Below are 21,871 nucleotides of genomic sequence, written 5' to 3' on the forward strand. Positions count from 1 at the left end.
CTGCCTTTCCTGGCTGCAAACTGTCTCCCAGCTGAATCTACTCTGCCTATTCGGGCTGGATCATGGGAAAGTTTTTTTGGGTCATGGTGAGGGTACACTATCTCTAAGATGCTGCTCCTGATCAAAATCTCCATGTCTGTCACCAAGGCTCATGTTAGCATCCCTGGCTGCAGTACTCTACGTATGTTGTCACACATTGTTGGTGGGAAGACTGGGTGCTACTCACTTGATTCTATTGGGCAAGGACAACTAGACTCTTATGCCTGGCATCTCATGGACCCTATGCTCCTCTTCCCTTTGATATTTTCATCTTTTCCTGAGTTCTATGAGTCCCTCTAGTGAATCATTGAACCTGAGGTGGTTTATTGGATCCCCGACACAAGGGTGATTAATGGTATATACCTCACCAGGGGCACAGGCACCAATGAGATTGTGCATACACAGCATGTGCTGATCACAGCCAGTAGTTATTGAGTTCATATTGTGTACCAATTTTTGTGTGTCTATGAATTCATTGAATCTTCAGGACAATCCTGTGAGATTGATAAATTTTTATTCCCAGCCCCCACCATGATTACTTTTTTACTTTTTATTGTGAAATGTATTTTATACTCCGGAGTATAAAATATAGATGTATGGCTTATACTTATGTGAAAAACTGTGAATCATCATCACCTAAAGAATAAAGGACATAGAAGCCCCCATGAACCCCTACCCAGTGACAATTCCTCCCACCTCCTGAAGTAATAATTTTCTTCCTTCTTTTCTTTATAGTTACAGGTTATATGCACTTTCAGATTTCTTCAATAACACTGCACTCTTTCACATTTTAAGATGAAGCAATTGCAACAAGAGAAGTCAAGTAACTTTCCCAAGATCACAAAGCCAAACTGCCTTGAACCTAGAGATCCTTATTTCCCAGAACCAAGCTCCCACTTAGCACCCACTGGCACATGGTGGACAGCAAATAATTGCAAGCTATTATGCTGAGGGGGTTGGCAGCGTCATTAGGGGTTTTCTTTCCTGTCCATGTTATTCTGAACTCTGTCCCCATTAGTTAATAATTAGCTGCCCCCCAAGAAGCTTGTGATCCTAAGATTTGCCTTTCCCTGCCTACTATCTGGTTAATCAGTCACTGCCCCCAGCTGGTAGCGCAGCTGCCTCCAAAGCCCCTTTGCCTGGTGTAGAAGTGGTGAAGAATTCATGATGCTCCGGACCTGTCCAGTGCTCTATTCCAAGGCTGGTCCCCCAACTGGGGGCTGGCAGCCCCTGAGCTTTGATGGTGGGGCCTTCCACCTAAAGGGTACTGGAGAACTGATGCGGGCATTGCTGGTGCTACGGCTGTGTGCCTGGCCCCCTCTGGTCACCCATGGCCTGGCGGTGAGCAGTGACCTTGGGGATGGGCCTAGAGGCTCCCTAGTGCCTGGCATTGAGCCCTCGCCCCCTGTCACCCCAGATCCAGGCCTGGTTTCAGCGGCTCCTGGGCTCCCGGTTCTCGGGCGCACTTCTCCGACCATCCATCTATGGGCAGTTTGTGGCTGGTGAGACAGCAGAGGAGGTGAGAGGCTGTGTCCAACAACTCCAGACTCTAAGCCTCCGGCCCCTACTGGCAGTGCCCACAGAGGAGGAGCCAGACTCAGCTGTCAAGACTGGGTGAGTAAGCACAGACACCTCATGGGCCGTCACAGTCCATACATGCCTAGTCCTGGCTTGTCATGGGAGGTTTGATTTAAAATAACAAAATTTAAAAAGATTGGATGAGTCCAGGGCCCAGGGAGGCTGGTGGAAGGGGGTTGGCTGCTCCAGGACCTGACACCTGCTGGCTGGGCAGCGAGGCCTGGTATGAGGAGAACCTCAGTGCTATGCTGCGGTGTGTGGACCTGTCACGAAGCCTTCTGGAGACCCCTGGCCCAAATGGGAACATCCTCATGCAGTTGAAGGTGACGGCACTGACCAGCACTCGGCTCTGTGTAAGGAGCTGGCAGGTTGTGGGAGGAAGGTGTGGCTGCCCACCATGTCCCCCTCACCACTCCACCTGCCATCCCATTCCAGAAGGAGCTAACCTCATGGGTCAGAAGGCCAGGGGCTTCCTTGGAGCTGAGCCCTGAGAGGCTGGCAGAAGCCATGGACTCTGGACAGGTAAGGACCTCAGGCTGTGGGAGAAATGAATGGTTGGTGGGAAATGTCAGGAGCAGAGACCCCTGGTCTTGGTGTAGCAGGCATGTGCAAGTGGGATGTTCAAACTTTTTATTGCCACTACTTACTAGGCTCAAAACAATCACAATAAATGTGGCTGTGGTCCTGGGGCATGGTTGGAAAGGATAGAATGTGGATAATATGGGGGCTCTAGGGAAGGGGTCTGGGGGCTCAAAGCTCTGAAAAGTGATTGAGACAGCAGCTCTCTATCAACTACAGGAAGATATATCAGTATTATATCAATCAACTCAACTATGCTAGTGTGTGCTGGAAGTTATGGTTAGACCAGTGGGGTTTGATTTAATCATTCATCCATCCATCCATCCATCCATCCATCCCTTCTTATTTTCATGTCCTATTTCTGCCCTGCCTACCATTGGCACCCACTCTATCATATATATATATATGTTATTGTGATTTTGTTTTGCCAAGTATATACTCTGTGGGGACATATTTTTTCCAACATTTTATTATGAAAATTTCCAAACACAGAAAAGTTGAAAGAATTTTACTGTGGACACTATATACCTGCCATTGTTAACATTTAACTATATTTGCTTTAAATCATCTGTCTCTGTATCCATTGCTCTATGCATCCATCAATCCATCTTATTTTTTTGATGCACTTCAAAGTAAGTTGAACACATCAGCACACTTCCACCCAAATGCTTCAGAAAGCATCTCACCAATTAGAGTTCAATGATTATTTATAGTACTTTATTTCTTTTCAGGTAAAATCCTATATAATAAAAGGCTAATATGCAAATCAATCAAACGGCAGAACGACCGGTTACTATGACACGCACTGACCAACAGGGGGCAGTTGCTAATGCAGGAGCTGCCCCCTGGTGGTCAGTGCGTTCCCACAGGAGGAGCGCTGCTCAGCCAGAAGCTGGGCTCATGATGGAGTGCAGTGGTGGTGGCTGGATCCTCTCCCGCCTCCGTGGCAGCACTAAGACTGTCTGACTCACGGTTTAGGCCTGCTCCATCCCCTGAGGGCTCCCAACTGTGAAAGGGTTCAGGCCAGGCTGAGACCCCTCCACTACCCCGTCCCCCGCCCCCAGTGCAAGAATTTCATGCACCGGGCCTCTATTTTCCATATAATGAAATACACAAATTGTAAAGGGACCCTTTGATGAGCTTTTACACATAGACAAACCTGAGCAATTCAAATCCCTATAGAGTTCTATAACATTTCCATCATTGCAGAAAGTTCCCTTGTGTCCTTTAAGATGTATATAAATAGTGTTACGTTATCTATTTCGTTCTGTTTCATACTTTTTCCCTCTGAGCACTTGGACTTTAAGGCCCATCCAAGTGTCTTTGTGAACATCTAATCTATTGCTTACAATTGTTGCCCTAACCGGTTTGGCTCAGTGGATAGAGCGTCGGCCTGTGGACTCAAGGGTCCCAGGTTCGATTCCGGCCAAGGGCATGTACCTTGGTTGCGGGCACATTCCCAGTAGGGAGTGTGCAGGAAGCAGCTGATCGATGTTTCTCTCTCATCGATGTTTCTAACTCTCTATCCTTGTCCCTTCCTCTCTGTAAGAAAATTAATAAAATATATATTAAAAAAAAAAAAAGAAAACAATTGTTGTTTCTAGCTGTGTGACTTATCTCTCCTGGGATGGACACCCTGACTACCTCCAAGTCTCCACTACCCTAAACAATACTGCAAGGGGCTGATGTTTTCTTTTTGAAACCCTATAAGAAGACTGAGTTAGAGGCAGTTATGATTTCCACATTATAAATGTATTCATTCCCTAAATGTTTATTGGCCATCCACCATGTTCCAAGTGCTGTGCTAGGGGTGGAGGAGTGATGACCAAGACAAACAAACTCCCTGCCCTCAAGGCATCACTTGCTACTCAGGGAGGGGGTAAGAAACAATAATGAAAACCAATACCAATATGTAACAAGTATAAGTAAACATTGTAGGGGCAAATAGGCTGAGGAAGGGGGAAGGGAAGCCCCAGATAGGGAGTTGTAAACTTACACCATGGGAAAGCTCATTGAGAAGGGAATATTGGACAAAGATCTGCAGGAGAGGTAAGTGGACCTCAGCAGGAAGAGTGTTCCAGGCAGAAGGAACAGCCAGAACAAAGCCTCTGAGGTGGGAAGATACCTGTTATGTTCAATAGCAGGAAGGCCAGTGTGGTTGGAGGGCAGAGAGCAAGGCGGAGGGTGGGAGGGGCCAAAGCAGCAGAGCCAGTGGGCTGCAATGAGGCTTTGGCATGTCAGAGGAAATTGAGGTCCTAAGAGACTAATAGGAGGAAACACTATGACATGCATTGTGAGCTAGCCACTGCTCTAAGCATTTCCTTAGGTCAATTCCAAGCCACTTCTCTCTCCGAGCTTGTTTCCTCACTGAAAAATGGAGCTTGGAATAACTCCTGTCTACTAGGATCATTGTGGAAAGTAAATAAACAAGATAGTAAATGCATCACCCATTATTATTATAATGTCATGGATTGAGTGCTTATTATGTGCTGGCACTGTCCTGTTCTTGTTATGTCCAGGTGCATCGCACCTAGTAACCCATTTTTACCCACATAACTTAATGAGGAAGCTACTATTATTATCTCCACTAGAGGCCCAGTGCACAAAACTTGTGCAGGGAGTGGGGGGTGTCCCTCAGTACAGCCTGCACCCTCTCCAATCTGGGACCCCTTGGGGGATGTCCGACATCCCTCTCAAAATCCAGGACTGCTGGCTCCTAACCACTCACCTGCCTGCCTGCCTGCCTGATCCCCCTAACTGCTTTTGCCTGCCAGCCTGATCGCCCCCTAACTGCTCCCCTGTGGCCTGATTGATGCCTAACTGTTTCCCTGCTGGCCCAATCGCCCCCAACTGCCCTCCCCTGCTGGCCATCTTGTGGTGGCCATCTTGTGATGACATGAGGGCATCGCGCGAGGGTGCAAGGGCCACCTAAACTTTTATTAGTATAGATTTTATAGAGGAGAAAATTGAGGCCCAGAGAGGTTATATGATTTGCTCAAGGACAAGCAGCAAAGGTAGAACCAGGATTCAAACTCAGATTCTGGGTTCTTAACCACTGAATTACACTTAAATAAGTTGTATATATGGGATATAGCAACTTTTCAGATTTCTAAAAATTCTAAACATATTTCCCTTCCTGGTAGTGGGGAGGGGGGTTGGAGACTTGTGCTCTGGAAGAAAGCCCTGAGCTGCTCTCGTCTTCTCTGCTGCCCTCCCCCAGGATCTCCAGGTCTCCTGCCTCAGCACCGAGCAAAACCAGCATCTCCGGGCCTCTCTGAGCCGCTTGCAGCAGGTAGCACAGGTAATGCCTTCTGCTGTGGCCTGGCTCCGCTGCACCCGCTGGGCACCCCTGGGGCTCTGACCATAGTCTTTCTCTCCCTCAGCACGCCCAGGCCCAACACGTGAGGCTCCTGGTGGATGCTGAGTACACCTCACTGAATCCTGCTCTCTCTCTGCTGGTGGCTGCCCTGGCCTTGCGTTGGAACAGATCCAGGGAGGGTGGGCCCTGGGTGTGGAACACTTACCAGGCCTACCTGAAGGTGTGTGATGGGTTCTGGGGAAATTTGGGCCTGGGTTCCAGCACCCTGATCTGAAACTGCCCTTGTGCTCTGCCAGGACACTTACGAAAGGCTGAGGCGGGATGCTGAGGCTGCAGACAGGGCTGGCCTGTCCTTCGGGGTGAAGTTGGTACGAGGGGCATATCTGGACAAGGAGAGAGATATGGCCCAGCTTCAAGGGACCAAAGATCCCACTCAGCCTGACTATGAGGCTACCAGTCAGAGGTAAGAATGGACCAGGCCAGCCTCTGAGACAAATAATAACATCTAACCTTTAATGCTCACTACCCATGATGCTGAGCATCCTGTATGTGTCTACACATTCCTCCCTCTTCCTGGTCTAGGAGACCATCATTTCTCACCTTTGTCCTCCCTTCCCAGTCCATGACCCACATGCAGCAAGAGGGAGCCTTGTTTATACCTAAGTCAAATCATGTCCCTTCTCAGTTCAAAATCCTTCCATGGACCCCATTGCACCCTCAGTAAACCCCAAATCCTTGCAGCACCCCACAAGGCCCCACATGATCTGGCCACTGTCACCTCTCTAACTTTCCTTTCCACCCTTCTCCTCACTCACTGCACTCCTTGAGGATCCCCAGGGCCTTTATACTTCCTGTCCTGCTGCCTAGAATGCTCTCCCTCCAGACAGCTGCATGGCACAATCCCTCACCTCCTTAGGTCTTTGTGTATTGGTACCTTCTTGGGGGGGGCCTTCCCTGTCATATTTATCAAAAACTAGATTCTCCTCACCCACTCTCTTCCTGGATTTATTTTTCTCTTTATCACTTACCAGTAGTTAAGATTCTATACAGTTTCATACTAAATTGCTCATTGTCTGTCTCCCCCACTAGTGTGTGGGCCCGGGAGGGCAGGGGTTTCTGATTTGTTCACTTCTGAACCTTCAGTGTTTAAAATTGTGTCTGATACACGGTGATGCTCACTCAGTACAGATCTGCTGAGTGAATAACAAACAACTCCAAGCAGTAAGTACTATTATTATCATCTGCATTGCACAGAGGATGAAACTGAGGAACTGAGAAGTGGCAGGGCCAAGACTTGAGCCCAGGCAGACTGGCTATAGAACCCACGTTCTTACCCATCACAAATCAACCTGTGTTAGGGCAAGATGTGGGTGAGCTCATTGGATCTCCCCACCCCATGGCCCTGGGAAGGAGGACTTTATTTCTTCAACACATACTTGCTGGCCACCTGATTTAGATCAGGCCCTATTTTAGACCCTGGTCTCAGTAGCAATCAAGGTGACCCTAGGTCAGTGATGGCGAACCTATGACATGCGTGTCAGAGGTGACACGCGAACTCATTTTTTTGGTTGATTTTTCTTTGTTAAATGGCAAACACAAAGGTTTTTGTATTTGCAAAAGGCATCATGTTTACATATTGCTCCTGGCTTTTCCACTCAACTGCATATTTTAAAGGCAAATAGTCTAGATTTAAAATGACAACGGGATATTAGTGGTGAGAACCAAGATGGCGGCATAGGTTAACGCCGGAGTTTGCTGCCTTGAACAACTACTTCAAAAGTGAAACTAAAAAATGGAACGGACATCACCCAGAACCACAGGAACGCTGGCTGAGTGGAAGTCCTACAACTAGGAGGAAAGAGAAACTCATACGAACACTCAGAGGAGGTGCAGTGCTGAAGTCAAATTCTGAGGTGCGGAGTGTGCGGAGCGGGCTGGCGGAGGAGGGTGCGGTTGGCGTTTTCAATCGGGAGGGAGTCGCAGACTCTGAGCTCCAGATACAGGCGAGTCTTTAGGGACCCAGACTCAAACGGGAGAAGCGGAACTGTCTGGCTTCGGTCAGAGCGAGTGCAGCTTTCTCTCCGAGGTTTGCAGTGGGTGCTGGGACTCAGAGAGGCAGAGCCCCTGGGGACAGGACTGCTCTCTCCAGCCCACCCTGTTGATCCTGTGCGACCTGCCCGCCCAAGCCCTGCACAGAGGCATTTGCCGGATAGCCTCAGGCAAAGGCTAGATTAGCACCTCCCTAGAGGACAGAAGTTCTCTCACTGCAGACACAGCTGATTCTCATAGCCACTTGGCCTGGAGGTCAAACCCTCCCTGGTATTAGCTACAACAATCAAGGTTTAACTATAAGACTGCGCACAAAGACCATTAGGGGGTGCACCAAGGAAGCATAACAAAATGCGGAGACAAAGAAACAGGACAAAATTGTCAGTGGAAGATATAGAGTTCAGAACCACACTTTTAAGGTCTCTAAAGAACTGTTTAGAAGCCGCCGATAAACTTAATGAGATCTACAAGAAAACTAATGAGACCCTCGATGTTATATTGGGGAACCAACTAGAAATTAAGCATACACGGACTGAAATAACGAATATTATACAGACTCCCGACAGCAGACCAGAGGAGCGCAAGAATCAAGTCAATGATTTGAAATGCGAGGAAGCAAAAAACACCCAACCGGAAAAGCAAAATGAAAAAAGAATCCAAAAATGCGAGGATAGTGTAAGGAGCCTCTGGGACAGCTTCAAGCATACCAACATCAGAATTATAGGGGTACCAGAAGATGAGAGAGAGCAAGATATTGAAAACCTATTTGAAGAAAAAATGACAGAAAACTTCCCCCACCTGGTGAAAGAAATGGACTTACAGGTCCAAGAAGCGCGGAGAACTCCAAACAAAAGGAATCCAAAGAGGACCATACCAAGACACATCATAATTAAAATGCCAAGAGCAAAAGATAAAGAGAGAATCTTAAAAACAGCAAGAGAAAGAAACTCAGTTACCTACAAGGGAATACCCATACGACTGTCAGCTGATTTCTCAACAGAAACTTTGCAGGCCAGAAGGGAGTGGCAAGAAATATTCAAAGTGATGAATACCAAGAACCTACAACCAAGATTACTTTATCCAGCAAAGCTATCATTCAGAATTGAAGGTCAGATAAAGAGCTTCGCAGATAAGGAAAAGCTAAAGGAGTTCATCACCACCAAACCAGGATTATATGAAATGCTGAAAGGTATCCTTTAAGAAGAGGAAGAGGAAGAAAAAGGTAAAGATACAAATTATGAACAACAAATATGCATCTATCAACAAGTGAATCTAAGAATCAAGTGAATAAATAATCTGATGAACAGAATGAACTGGTGATTATAATAGAATCAGGGACATAGAAAGGGAATGGACTGACCATTCTTGGGGGGGGAAGGGGTGTGGGAGATGCGGGAAGAGACTGGACAAAAATCGTGCACCTATGGATGAGGACAGTGGGTGGGGAGTGAGGGCGGAGGGTGGGGCGGGAACTGGGAGGAGGGGAGTTATGGGGGGGGGAATAGAGGAACAAATGTAATAATCTGAACAATAAAGATTTAATTAAAAAAAAATAAATAATAAATAAATAAATAAATAAATAAATAAATAAATAAATAAATAAAATGACAACGGAGTAAGTGGAAGCTATACTGATGCTCCCCCAGGACCAAACTGGAAATACAACTAAAATACAGAAAAAAATCCTGAAAAATCAACTGAAGACTAGCTGGAGAGAACCCTGATAACTAAGGATGGAAAGTGGAGACCGCATAGAGACTGGTAGGAAGTGCGGAGATGTGAAAAGGGTGGCTGGGCTCCCACAGACAGCAGCTGAAGTCCCGGAGGGATATCTCAGCTGTGGGGGGTTCCCACTGAGAACTCTGGGATCTAAACTTCAAGCTGGGATCCCCATCCCAGAGCACCAGAACTGAGAAAAGTGCCCACATAACACCTGTCTATGAAAAGCAGCAGGTTTGCTGTCTGCCAGACAGAGATGGCTGGAAATGGAGGCACCATTTTGAAGGGCCAATGCACAAAATTTTGTTTTCAGCCACTCACCTTAAGCTCCAACAGAGGGAGGGCAGAGTGGACTGGAGCTGTGTGAGGAAAGTCCAGGGTTGGGGGCTCTGGGGTTGGAGCTCAGAGGGCAGCCAACTCAGTTTCCTATGCTGAGTCATATGTTGAGTCATTATATCACGATGTGGAGGACACCTTTCTCCAGTGGACCTTTGCTATGCAGGTGATTTTTGCTGGGGGAAAGGCAGTCAACACACCCTGTTAGAAGAACTCTCACTCCACCCTGAGGTCAATAGCCTGAGGCCAATCAAGACTGATAACAATCTGACTGCAGGCAGAGGAGGATCTCTAGAGCCTTTGAATCTTTGCCTGATCTCTTTCTTGGCTTGGGGCTAGGAAAAGCAGACCCTGGTGCACATCTTGGTCCTTTCCAAAGGCATCCAGCCCCAGGAGAAGAAGCTACAAGCTGGGGATTACTGACAGCTCCAAACAGTACTGAGGGACAGTCACAAACAGTGTTTGAGATTGTCCTGTACTAGAGATTGGGAGTCTTAGCAGATCTACCTAATACAAAGACAAAAACCCAAATGGGCAGCCAAAATGGAGAGACAAAAACAAGCCCCAAAAGAAAGAACAAGATTCTCCAGAAGAAGATATAAATGAAGTGTCAATAAGAAATTTATCTGATATAGAGTTCAGAATAATGATGGCAAAGATGTTCAGTAGCATGAGAAAAAATATAGTAACTATGAAAAAAGACCAGTTGGAAATAAAGAATGACATAGCACTACTAAAGAGCACATAGAAAGGAATATACAGCAGATTAGAAAAAGCTGAGGATCGGATCAGTGAATTAGAAGACAGGGTAGAAAAAAATCACTCAGAGAACCAAAAAGAAAAACCAATTAAAAAACAGCAGGACAAGTTAATGGAGATATGGGACAACATGAAATGTAACAATATTCACATTATTGGAATGCCAGAAGAAGAAAGTGAACAAAGGATAGAGAATGTGTTTGAAGAAATAATGGCAGAAAACTTCCCTAACCTGCTGAAAGAAAAAGTCACACAAGTTCAGGGGCATAGGGAGTCCCAAGTAAAAAGAACCCAAACAGGCCCACACTCAGATACATCATAATTAGAATGCCAAAAATTAAAGACAAACAGAAATTCCTAAAGGCAGCAAGAGAAAAGCAAACTGTTACCTACAAAGGAGCTCCCATAAGGCTTCCAGCTGATTGATCATCAGAAATTCTATAAGTCAGAAGGAAATGGCATGAAGTACTCAAGGTAATGAAAAGCAAGAATTGGAAACCAAGATTATTATATTCACCAAGGCTATCATTCAAAATAGATGGTGAAATAAAGAGCTTCCCAGACAAAAAAAAAAAAAAAAAAAGACTAATGGAGTTTATCATCACCAAACCAGCACTGCAAGAAATGTTAAAGGGACTACTGTAATGAGAAGAATCAAAGAGAGAGAGAGAAAAAAATAGGCATAAAGAATGAAAATGGCAATAAGTAAGTACTTACCAAAAATAACCTTAAATGTAAATGGATTAAATGCTCCAATCAAAAGACATAGGGTAGCTGAATGGAGTACAAAAACATGACCCAATTATATGCTGTCTACAAGAGACCCACCTCAGAACAAAAGACTGACACAGGATGAGAGTGAAGAGATGGAAAAAATTTCTATGCAAATGGAAATGAAAAAATAAAAAGCTGTGATAGCAATACTCACATCTGACAAAACTTCAAAATGCAGGCTATCACAAGAGACAACAAAGGTTACTATGTAATACTAAAGGGATTGATCCAATGAGAGAATATAACCTTGTAAACATCTATGCACCCAAAATAGAAGCACCTAAATACATCTATATATATATATACTTCTAAAGGACTTTAAGGAAGAGGTCAACAGCAATATAGTCATAGTAGGAAACTTTAACTGCCCTCTGATTTCACTAGATAGATCTTCCAGAAAACAACAAAGAAATAGTGACTCAAAATGACACACTGGATCAGGTGGATTTAATTGACTTTATAGAACATGTCACCCCAAAGTTGCAGAATATACATTCTTCTCAAGTACACAAGGGTCATTCTCAAAGGTAGACCTCATGTTAAGACACAAAATAAGTATCTACAAGTTCAAGAAGATTGAAATCATATCAAGCACCTTCTCAGACCACAATGGAATGAAATTAGAAATCAACTACTATAAAAACACTCAAAAACATTCAGACACATGGATTCTAAATAGCATGTTATTTAATAATGAGTGGGTTACCAATAAGATAAGGAAAGAAAAACAAAAAACAAAATACGAGGCTCTAGGGGACCCAGACACATACGAGGAGAAACTGGACTATCTGGCATCGGGGCAGGAACCCGGGGTTGGCCTCTAGTGAAAATATTTTTTAAAAAGTAGTCAAAAGACACAGAACCTAGACAAGAACCTACACAGAACCTAGAGACAGAAGAACTTCGCTGGAGAGAACATGGCAAAAGACCCTGGACAGAAACTGGCCACAGAACCTAGAGACAGAACCTAGCAAGAGAACCTGGCTGAAGAACCTAGAGACAGAACCTGGCTACAGAACCTGGATAGAACATGGCAAGAGAACCTGACTAGAACCTGATGACTGAACCTGGCTGGAGAACCTGGACAGAACCTGGCTGGAGAACCTAGCGAGGGAACATGGCTACAGAACCTGGCTGGAGAACCTAGCAAGAGAACATGGACACAGAGCCTGGCTGGAGATCCTAACCAAAACTTTGCTGGAGATCCTGACCAGAACTTGGCTAAAGATCCTGGCTAGGCTGTTGATCAACTGAAAAAATAAATAAATAAATAAATAAATAAATAAATAAATAAATAGTAGTCAAAAGACCTAAATAGACACTTCTCCAAACCAGACACATAGATGGCCAAGAGACATATGAAAAAATGCTCAAAGTCAATAAAAATATATTTTTTAAAGCAACAATGAGATATCACCTCACACCTGTCAGAATGGCTACCATCAACAAATGACAAGTGCTGGCAAGGATGTGGAGAATAGGAACCCTAGTACACTGCTGGTGGGAATGCAGACTGGTGCAGCCATTATGGAAAACAGTATGAAGTTTCCTCAAATAATTAAATATGGCCTGGCAGCGTGGCTCAGTGGTTGAGTGTTGACCTATGAACCAAGAGGTCAAGGTTCGATTCCTGGTCAGGGCGCATGCCCAGGTTGTGGGCTCAATTCCCAGTGTGGGGCATGCAGGAAGCAGCTGATCAATTATTCTCTCTCATCACTAATGTTTCTATCTCCCTCTCCCTTCCTCTCTGAAATCAATAAAAAATATATTTTTTAAAAAAATTAAATATGTGCTCTAGCCAGTTTGGCTCAGTGAATAGAGCATCAGCCTGTGGACCAAAGGGTCCTGGGTTCTATTTCGGTCAAGGGCACATGCCTGGGTTGTGGGTTCGATCCCAGTAAGAGCATGCAGGAGGCAGCCGATCAATGATTCTTTCTCATCATTGATGTTTCTATCTCTCTCTCTCTCTCCCTTCCTCTCTGAAATCAATAAAAATATATTTTAAAAAAATTAAATATGGAGCTGCCATTTCACCCAGTGATCCCACTTCTAGGAATATATCCTAAGAAACCCAAAACACCAATCAGAAAGAATGTATGCACCCCTCTGTTTATAGCACTAACTTACAATAGGTACAGCCCAAGTGCCCATTAGTAAATGATTGGATAAAAAAGCTGTGGTACATTTACACCGTGGAATATTCTGCAGGTATAAAAAAATAAGGCTCTCTTACCCTTTGAGAGAGCATAGAGGGACCTGGAGACTATTATGCTAAGTGAAATAAGCCAGTCAGAGAAAGATAAGTATCGCATGAGCTCATTCATATGTGGAATCTAATGAACAAAATAAACTGATGAACAAAATAGATCCAGAGGTTTAGAAGCATGGAATAGACTGCGGAATCTCAGAGGGAAGGCGGGGAGGGTGGGTGGGAAGAGATGAACCAAAGATCATGTATGCATAACCCCTAGGCACAGACAATAGGGTGGTGAAGACCTGGGTTGGGGGTTGGGCGGGCTAGAAGAGGTCAATGGGGGGAATAAAGGGGACATATGTAATACTTTCAGCAATAAAATTTTAATTTAAAAAAAGGCAAAATACTCTAGTAATAATGAGCCCAAGTCTTGGCGCATCAGCCTGGGTTCCATACTGATTGGGGAGGCTGAGCACTGGGTCCTATAGGACATCTACTTGGCCATTTCTAGCTGTGTGACCTGGGGACAAGAGACTTAACCTCTTTCACCTTCAATCTCTCCCTCTGTAAAATGGGGGTAATCAGAACATCTGCCTCACAGAGTTGATTTGAGAGTGAGATGAATGAGTATATGTATGTCAGGCAAGGAGACTTAATGAAGGGACTAAATTAATGGAGTGCAGGCAAGGTTGGAAGAACCCACAGGGAATGTTGAAGCGCCCAGGAACCCACAAAAGTGGGAAGCCGTTATGGCCCCTGTGCTATAGGTAAGGAAGGAGAGCCACCTGGAGGAGATGTGGCCAACATAGGACAGTTAGGGTAGAGCAGGGGGGGGCTGAGGGACAAAACACCTGAGTTCTCTTTCCTCTCACCTCTGATCTTCTGCCCATGACTCCATGGGTGATGCAGAACATAAAAGTCAGCCTCCAGAGGGGCAGAGAAGAACAAAGAACAGATCTGGAGGGCAATGGAAAATAGCCTGTGAAGGCTGTACAGTGGCACCTGGCCTACGGCAGCTCAGAAAGCATTTTCCAGTCTTTTCATCTTTCTGTGCCCAGAGTGTCCTTGTTCTGTCTACAGCTACCTGGCCATCCTCTGTGTGCCATCATTCATCTAGCCCAGTGGTTCCCAAACTTATTTGGCCTACCGCCCCCTTTCCAGAAAAAATATTACTCAGCGCCCCCTGGAAATTAATTTTTTTTTTAATTTTAGTAGCAATTAAACAGAAAGATATATGTATTAATGGTTCTACCTTTTTCGTAAAATATAGTAAAGAAAGGTGTAAATTAGAAACATTGAAGTTTGAAATTATGAAACTATTTATTGAACTCAGAATAGAAAGGTAATACAAAAAAAGTTAAAACAAATGCCCCTGTGGCCATCACCGCCCCCCTGGATCGCTGCAGCGCCCACCAGGGGGCGGTAGCGCCCACTTTGGGAATCACTGATCTGGCCAGTCCCCTACTTACAGACATTTGGGTTGTTGCTAGTCTTGTTCTATAGACAATGCTGCAGTGAATGGCCTTAAGGAAACATCATCTTCTGCATGTGATGTGGCTCTTGGTTGTGAGACTGCCGTTATGACAAAGGCTTTTTGTACACCTTCATCTCACTCCATCCTCACAGCATCACTGCTAGGTGAACTCACATTGTTACAAGAGAGGAAAAAGTGCTCTGGGAAGGAATGTTCCTTGCAGCCAGTCCAGGAGGAAGTGGGGTATTTTGTGACTCCAGAGTTCTTGCTCTTAGGCACCCCATGTCCCAAGAACAGAAATGCCCAGTCCCTGAGGCCTGACCCTTGCTCACCAGGTACCATAGCTGAACGGAGCAACTCTCTTCAGTTACAGACGCTGTCTAGAGTTGATGCTGACTCATGTGTCCCACCGTGGCCCCATGTGCAACCTCATGGTGGCTTCCCACAATGAGGAATCTGTTCACCAAGCAACCAAACGGTATGAGGTGGGCCCCTCCCTTCCTCTCCCTCACTCAAATGCTAGGGATAGGTAGAGGATGGTGGACATGGAACAAGAGGAGGAGCAGTGTGGGGACAGCAGGTTCAGAGGAATTCTGGGGAGGGTATTAGAAACATTTAACCCCTGCTATGCCTGCAGGTCTTGTAGGCCCCAGCTGAACAAGGCATCATCTCTTATTTGCTGGGGCATGGGGAGGTCTGAGGGCATCAGGGAACTCACTAAGGAACTTTCAGGGACTTCAGAGCACTAGTTATTTATCATTAAGTTTAGAAGTATTTTAATATTTAAATAACTGGAATAGCCCTGTGGGTACCTAATGGCTGACTTTCAGCTCAGATTCAGCCACTGTCTGGATTGATGATCTGGCCTTTTCTGTAGCATGTGGGAGCTGGGCATTCCTCCGGATGGGCCTGTCTGTTTTGGACAACTTCTGGGGATGTGTGACCACGTCTCTCTGGCATTGGGTATGTGAATGGCTCATTCCTCACCACCACCACTCCTCACCCAGCCCCAGGCCTCACTCCTTCTCAGCCAGGTCCCCTCTTACATTTCCAACCATTGCCTGGCCATCCTCCTCTCCAGAGTCTTCAGATGGCCCAGTCTCCAGACCCTCCCAGAGAGATCTGTTACTCCAATGTCTAAGGCCTTGCAGGCCTTTGTCTCTGTGTCTCTGTCTGCTGTCTGTTGTTTAGCTGTTCTTGATCATGCTGTCTTGTTTCCTATGTGCTTTGTTACCTTTACCACTTTGCTCCCCAGGGACTGAGACCAGAAGAATTATGTTTTCCTCTGCCATTGTACCCTAAATTCATAGCTTCAGGTTTCTTGAGATATCCCAGATATGCAAATTTAGGCTGCCTATATGTAAGGGGATTTACTCATGGTCACAACCTCTCAGAGGTGGATTTCTCTGCTTTCTTCCCTGCTCTACTTATGGTCAAGGCCATTCCCTTGGAGTGGAGGGAACTCTTACTCTGAGGGTATACATTTTTGTGTTCCAGCTGAATGTGGGGAAGTTCTCTACACCCTGGTCAGACTGTGGCCTCATTTTCTGTATCCCTTGGGTTCTGTGAAGTCATCAAATAGCAGCTCAATTTTGCCTTCAGGACAGAAGCGCTTCCTGTGCGTCCTTTCCCTCTCTGGTTCTCACTTTCTCTTAATTCTTGGATTAGTAAATTCCTTATTCTCTTGGCAGCATTTTAAACTTTGATTTTTTTAATGTTAACTCCAGAATTGTTAGTTTTCCAGTAGGGAATGTTGTCTAATTCATTTAGTCTGCCATGTTCTCAGAACTGGAAATCTCTGTTCTAGATGGGGCCTAGGGGAGCCTCTCTCCAAACATGAGCCCACATCCTGCTTACACTCTCCCTGCAGGGCAGGCTGGCTATGCCGTGTATAAGTCCATCCCCTACGGCTCCCTGGAGGAGGTGATCCCCTACCTGATCCGGAGGGCCCAGGAGAACCAGAGCGTGCTGCGGGGTGCTCGCAGGGAATGGGAGCTGCTCAGTCAGGAACTTCGGCGGAGGCTGCTGGGGCGGGGCCTGAGGGTACCTTCTTAGTCCCCCCCCCCCCCCCCGGGGTCATGTGGTCAATAAAGGTCCTGAGCTACTGCCCAGGCTGCTGCCCTGCACTAAAGCTGCCTCCTTCGAGAGGGGATAATCTTGACCCCAGCCAGCCCAAGAGGGTGCTCTGCAGCTCATGAGAGAACTTTAGATAACCCTAGAGCAGTGGTTCTCAACCTTCCTAATGCCATGACCCTTTAATACAGCTCCTCATGTGGTGACCCCCAACCATAAAATTATTTTCGTTGCTACTTCATAACTGTAATTTTGCTACTGTTGTGAATTGTAATGTAAATCTCTAATATGCAGGATGTATTTTCATTGTTACAAATTGAACATAATTAAAGCATAGTGATGAATCACAAAAACAACATGTAGTTATATATTTGTTTTCCGATGGTCTTAGGCGACTACTGTGAAAGGGTCGTTCGACCCCTAAAGGGGTTGTGACCCACAGGTTGAGAACCGCTGCCCTAGAGCATAGCAAGGGCATTGATCAAAGACTAATGAAACCTCCCCCACCCTGAAGCAGTCTATCCTAAGATGGGCCTGGGGTCAGCTCTCTTCAGCCAGTCAGTGACTGAAGCAGGAACTTTCTTCACTCCAGTGGATGCCCAGATGAAGAGGAGACACTGAGGCACCGAAGTCGAGAGTCTGGGCTAGAGCCACACCTACAGGGAGAGACAGAGGGGAAAGGCAAACTACTCTCATTTAGTAACATTTTCTGAGGCCCTTTCTGAGCTAGACTCTGAGGTGAACAATGCTAGGGACACAACAGTGCCAAAGACAGCCCCAGGACCAGCCTCACAGGGTTCTTAGTCCAGTAGAGGTAGACAGACTCATCTTCAGACAGCGATAGTCCAGAATGGTCAGGCTGTGATGGGGAAAGCCTATGCAGATATCAGGCCAGAGGAGACACCTCTGTGATCAAGAGAGCTTCCCAAAGTATTCATAAGAATAACCAAGTGAACATGGAGAAGAGCATTCAAAGGCAAGGGCATGTGCATAAACAGAATTGTGAAACAGACTGGAGAGTGTGGAGACAAGGATGGAGGATGGGTAGGGCCAGATGATGCAGTTTTAGATGCCAGGCTACAGAGCATTGACCTGGTCCCAAGGTCACTGAGGAGTCAGGAGCATTTCAAGCAGGGGAGAGACAGTCAGGTTTGGCTTTAACAAGATCCCCTGGCTGCCATGTGGTGGGTGAACCAGAGTGGGGAGACAGGCCGGGAGCCCAGGGGAATCTGGAGTAGGAAAACCCCCAGGGCTAGGCTGTGGGGGAGGGAGAGAGGGCAATCAGGAGACTGAGTGGGATGTGGGATTAATAGGCTGGAGGGGAAGGAGCCTAGGCCTCTGGCTTGAAGTGGGGACAGGGGCCAACTCTGAGATAGGGAGCAGGAGGGAAATGCCGTTTTGGGGAGATACTGAGGCCGCTGTAGGACCTAGTGGGTATGAAGGTCCCAAGAGGAGATGTCTAGGATATTGCGGGGCCCCAGGTCTGGGGAAAAGAGGAGAAGCTGAGGCAGAACAGAGATGAAACAGCCCCTGGTGGTGGGTGGGAAGTATGCGACCAAGACCACCAAGCACAGGGATAGGAAGGCCAGCTGCCTCAAACAAGTCCTGAAGTCCCAAGCTGGGGTAGGGCGGGGTAGGAAGGGTACTTTGGTGCAGCTGACAGCTTCAGGGCAGGCATCAGTGTCTGTTCTCTCTGGTCACCTCAGAGCCCTAGGGGGAGGGTGCCTCTCACTGGAGGGAGCCTATTGTGCAAACGCAAAGGTGGCAGGAAGCCATTGATGTACCTGCGCTTAGGATTCCCACCCAAATTGCCAGAGCTAGTGCTCCAGGATCACCTGGCAGACACATAGTGATCACTGTTGAAGCCCAAAGATAGGTGCGAAGCCCCGTTACCCTGGTCTGGGCCCCAGAAACTTCTTAGAGCTTACTGGGTCCTCAGCTTTGCTTTCCACCAGACCCTGCTCCTGCCCTGCTGACCCCACCCTCAGGCTGCCCTCTTCTTCCCCACTCCTTCTATAGCCCAGGCCCCACTCCTTTATCATAGCCTGGCTCCATTTCGCAGACCCTTGCCAAGCATGTCAAACTCGCCACCAGTAGGCCGAATGCGGCCCACCAGCCACGAGTTTGACATGCTAGAGACCCTTTCTGCCATTGGTCCTTCCCCTAACCTGTAGACCCCACCCCAACACACTGACACTTCCCTAACCCTCAGCCTGCTCCCTAACCCTCAGACCCTCTCAGAGCCCGCAGACCTTGAGCCCTCTCTCCTCCCTCAAGTCCCAGCCACTACACGCAGGCCAGGGCCCTTTCCCCAGCTCACAGAACCTAACTTCCAACCATCCTCTTCCCTTGGACCTACTCTCACAGCCCGTAGACCCCACCACCTCTTAGGCCCCTCTTCCTCCAACACATAGGTAATCTTCAGACCCTCTTGCCAAGCCCCCAGACTCCTTTTCCAGGTCCAGATCCTATCCCTGTAGGTCTGTACCCTCTCTCAGATTTCCTTAGATCCCCTTCGGCTCTCAGGCTCCCTTAGACCCCTGATCTTTATGATCTTACGGGTATGTAGCTCTCCCAGAACCTAACCCTTTTCTCATTCAGATGCCTCCCTCCAAATCAGACCCCTGATTTTCTTCCTTTTCAGACCGCCCCTCCCTCCCCCCAGGACTCCCAGCCAGCTCTGTATTTTTTTTTTTTTACTTTTTAAAAAATATATTTTTATTGATTTCAGAGAGGAAGGGAGAGGAAGAGATAGAAACATCAATGATGAGAGAGAATCATTAATCAGCTGCCTCCTGCATACCCCTTACCGGGGATCAAGCCCACAACCCAGGCATGTGCACCACCAGGAATCAAACGAACTATGACCTCTTGGTTCATAAGTTGAGGCTCTACCACTGAGCCACACTGGCTGGGCCCAGCTCTGTCTTTATTGCCCCCTGAGGTCCCATTCATCTCTTCATCCCATCTTCATGAGACCCCCCAGTTGATCCCTGCCTAGGAGCTGACTGGCTGACTGAGTCCAGAGCCCATAGATGCCCTCCCTGAGTGAGCTCTCACTTCCCTGTGGAGCTGAACTCCACCTAGGATCCAGAAACCCTGGTGGACCATCTGCATCATCTAGCTGTTGCTGGCGGTCCAGGCTGGGGCCTCTTCCAGCTCCTGAGATGTGAGGGTTTGGCTGCTGGAACTACCTGTGGAGGCAAAATCCAGGGGCAATATGGAGATTCGACTTTTGGCGAGTCAACAATTTTGTTCCAGACGCCTACTATGTACCCAGCTCTATTGTCTGTGATGGGGATTTAGGGGAAAACATGATCTTTTGGGTCGTTGTGAGTGAAATCTATTATGGGAATTTAAGAGAGTGATGAGGATAAGGTAGACACACTGGAAAGGATGGGCTTTTGGGTGGGGTGGTACTTGAGTCTCACAGTGTAAGAGCCAATCATACAAAAAGCTGGAGGAAATGCATTTCAGAAAGGTGGAATGACCATTGCAAAGGGCCTGAAGTCAAAATAAACTGGGTATGTGTAAGTAGCAGCAGGGAGCAAGGGTACTCAAGGAGAGGACTGCAGCTGAAGAGGCGGCAGGAACAGACAGGAAAGGGCCTCAAAAGGAATATATGGATTTTGTTCTGTGTGTGATGGGACATCATAAGAGTCATGGGTAGAAATTAATACTACCCAGTTTGCAATTTCTGTTTTTCATTGATTTGTGTAATTTGATTGTGTATCTGACCACTTTGTGAACTTGCTTAATAGTTGTAATTGTTGATTCTGTTACTTTTTCTTATCTGCAGATGGTGGCGGTTTGGTCTCAGCCCATCAATCTTTTTTGTTGTTGTTTTTTCAGAGGACGGGTGAGGGAGAGAGATAGAAACATCAATGATGAGAAAGAATCACTGATTGGCTGCCTCTTGCATGCGCACACTGGATATCGAACCCGCAACCCGGGCATGTGACCTCCTGATTCATAGGCAGACACTCAACCACTGAGCCACACCAGTCGGGCATCAGCCCTTCAATCTTTAAACTCTAATTTATTTATTTTGTCATAAGGTGTTGGTCAAAACTCCCTACCTTGTTGTCAATAGGCAATTCTTTCTTTGTTCTTGATATTTAAGGGAATAAGTCTATGTTTCTGCGTTAAGTATCATGCTTGCTCTTGGCTTTTGGTTTATAATTTTTTATTAACTAAGGAAGTTCTTATCTATTCTTAGTTTTCTGAGGTGTTTTCCCCCTAATCACAAGTAGGCATTGAATTTTATCAATTGCCTTTTCTGTATTTACTGAAATAAGCATGATTTTAGTCCTTTAATCCATGAATGTGTTTTATTACATTGATTTATTTTCTTTTGTGGAATTATCCTTGCTTTCTGGGAATAAACTGATGGATTAGCTCTTTATTTAGGGGTTTTGTATATGTGATCACAAATAAAATTGATATGTAATTTTATTTTCTGGTTCAGGAAACTCTCATCTGGTTTTGGAATTAAGGTCATACTAGTGTTATAAAATGAATCTTGCCCTCTTTTTTTATTTTTCTGTTTTTGGAACAACATGTGTAAGTATCTATACAAAAAATGAAATTATTATCATTATAATAATTATCTAGATCAAGAAATGCTTTGTGGTATATTGCCTCAGGCAAGGGAAATAAGAGGCAAAAATAAACAAATGGGAGTACATCAAGCTAAAAAGGTTTTGCACAGCAAAAGAAACCATCAACAAAATGAAAAGACAATCCACTGAATGAGAGAACATATTTGCTGATACATCTGATATGGGCTTAATATCCAAAATTTACAAGGAACTTACAAAACTCAACACCAAAAAACCCCCCGAACAATCTAATTAAGAAATGGGGCCGAGACCGGTTTGGCTCAGTGGATAGAGCGTCGGCCTGCGGACTGAAAGGTCCCAGGTTCGATTCTGGTCAAGGGCATGTACCTGGGTTGTGGGCACATCCCCAGTAGGAG

General features: G+C 46.1%; 1 protein-coding gene across 3 annotated transcripts; it reads left to right on the forward strand.

The window, feature by feature from the left end:
- The first annotated feature begins 1,144 nt into the window (after positions 1-1,144).
- Positions 1,145-21,071, forward strand: PRODH2 (proline dehydrogenase 2). Of its 3 annotated transcripts, XM_036346703.1 has the most exons (11): positions 1,145-1,380; positions 1,457-1,653; positions 1,832-1,970; positions 2,053-2,139; positions 5,417-5,497; positions 5,580-5,735; positions 5,812-5,978; positions 15,188-15,298; positions 15,698-15,783; positions 16,691-16,863; positions 20,693-21,071. In XM_036346703.1, the coding sequence occupies exons 1-11, from the start codon at positions 1,204-1,206 to the stop codon at positions 20,852-20,854; spliced, it is 1,536 nt and encodes a 511-aa protein (XP_036202596.1). In that variant the 5' UTR covers positions 1,145-1,203; the 3' UTR covers positions 20,855-21,071. The 3 variants fall into 3 exon arrangements, with proteins under 3 accessions (XP_036202596.1, XP_036202598.1, XP_036202597.1); XM_036346705.1 differs by lacking the exon at positions 16,691-16,863 and having other exon boundaries at positions 20,693-20,822; XM_036346704.1 differs by lacking the exon at positions 20,693-21,071 and having other exon boundaries at positions 1,146-1,380; positions 16,691-17,124.
- The last annotated feature ends 800 nt before the right edge of the window (positions 21,072-21,871 follow it).

This window comes from Myotis myotis, unplaced genomic scaffold, assembly GCF_014108235.1.
Source record: "Myotis myotis isolate mMyoMyo1 unplaced genomic scaffold, mMyoMyo1.p scaffold_m19_p_19, whole genome shotgun sequence".
NCBI classification, from domain to species: Eukaryota; Metazoa; Chordata; class Mammalia; order Chiroptera; family Vespertilionidae; genus Myotis; species Myotis myotis.

Coding starts and splice junctions, on each gene's coding strand:
- PRODH2 (XM_036346703.1), top strand. CDS start 1,204: ATGATGCTCCGGACCTGTCCAGTGCTCTATTCCAAGGCTGGTCCCCCA. Junction 5,498..5,579: donor GCTTGCAGCAGGTAGCACAG/GTAATGCCTTCT, acceptor TCTCTCCCTCAG/CACGCCCAGGCCCAACACGT. Junction 5,979..15,187: donor TATGAGGCTACCAGTCAGAG/GTAAGAATGGAC, acceptor AACTCTCTTCAG/TTACAGACGCTGTCTAGAGT.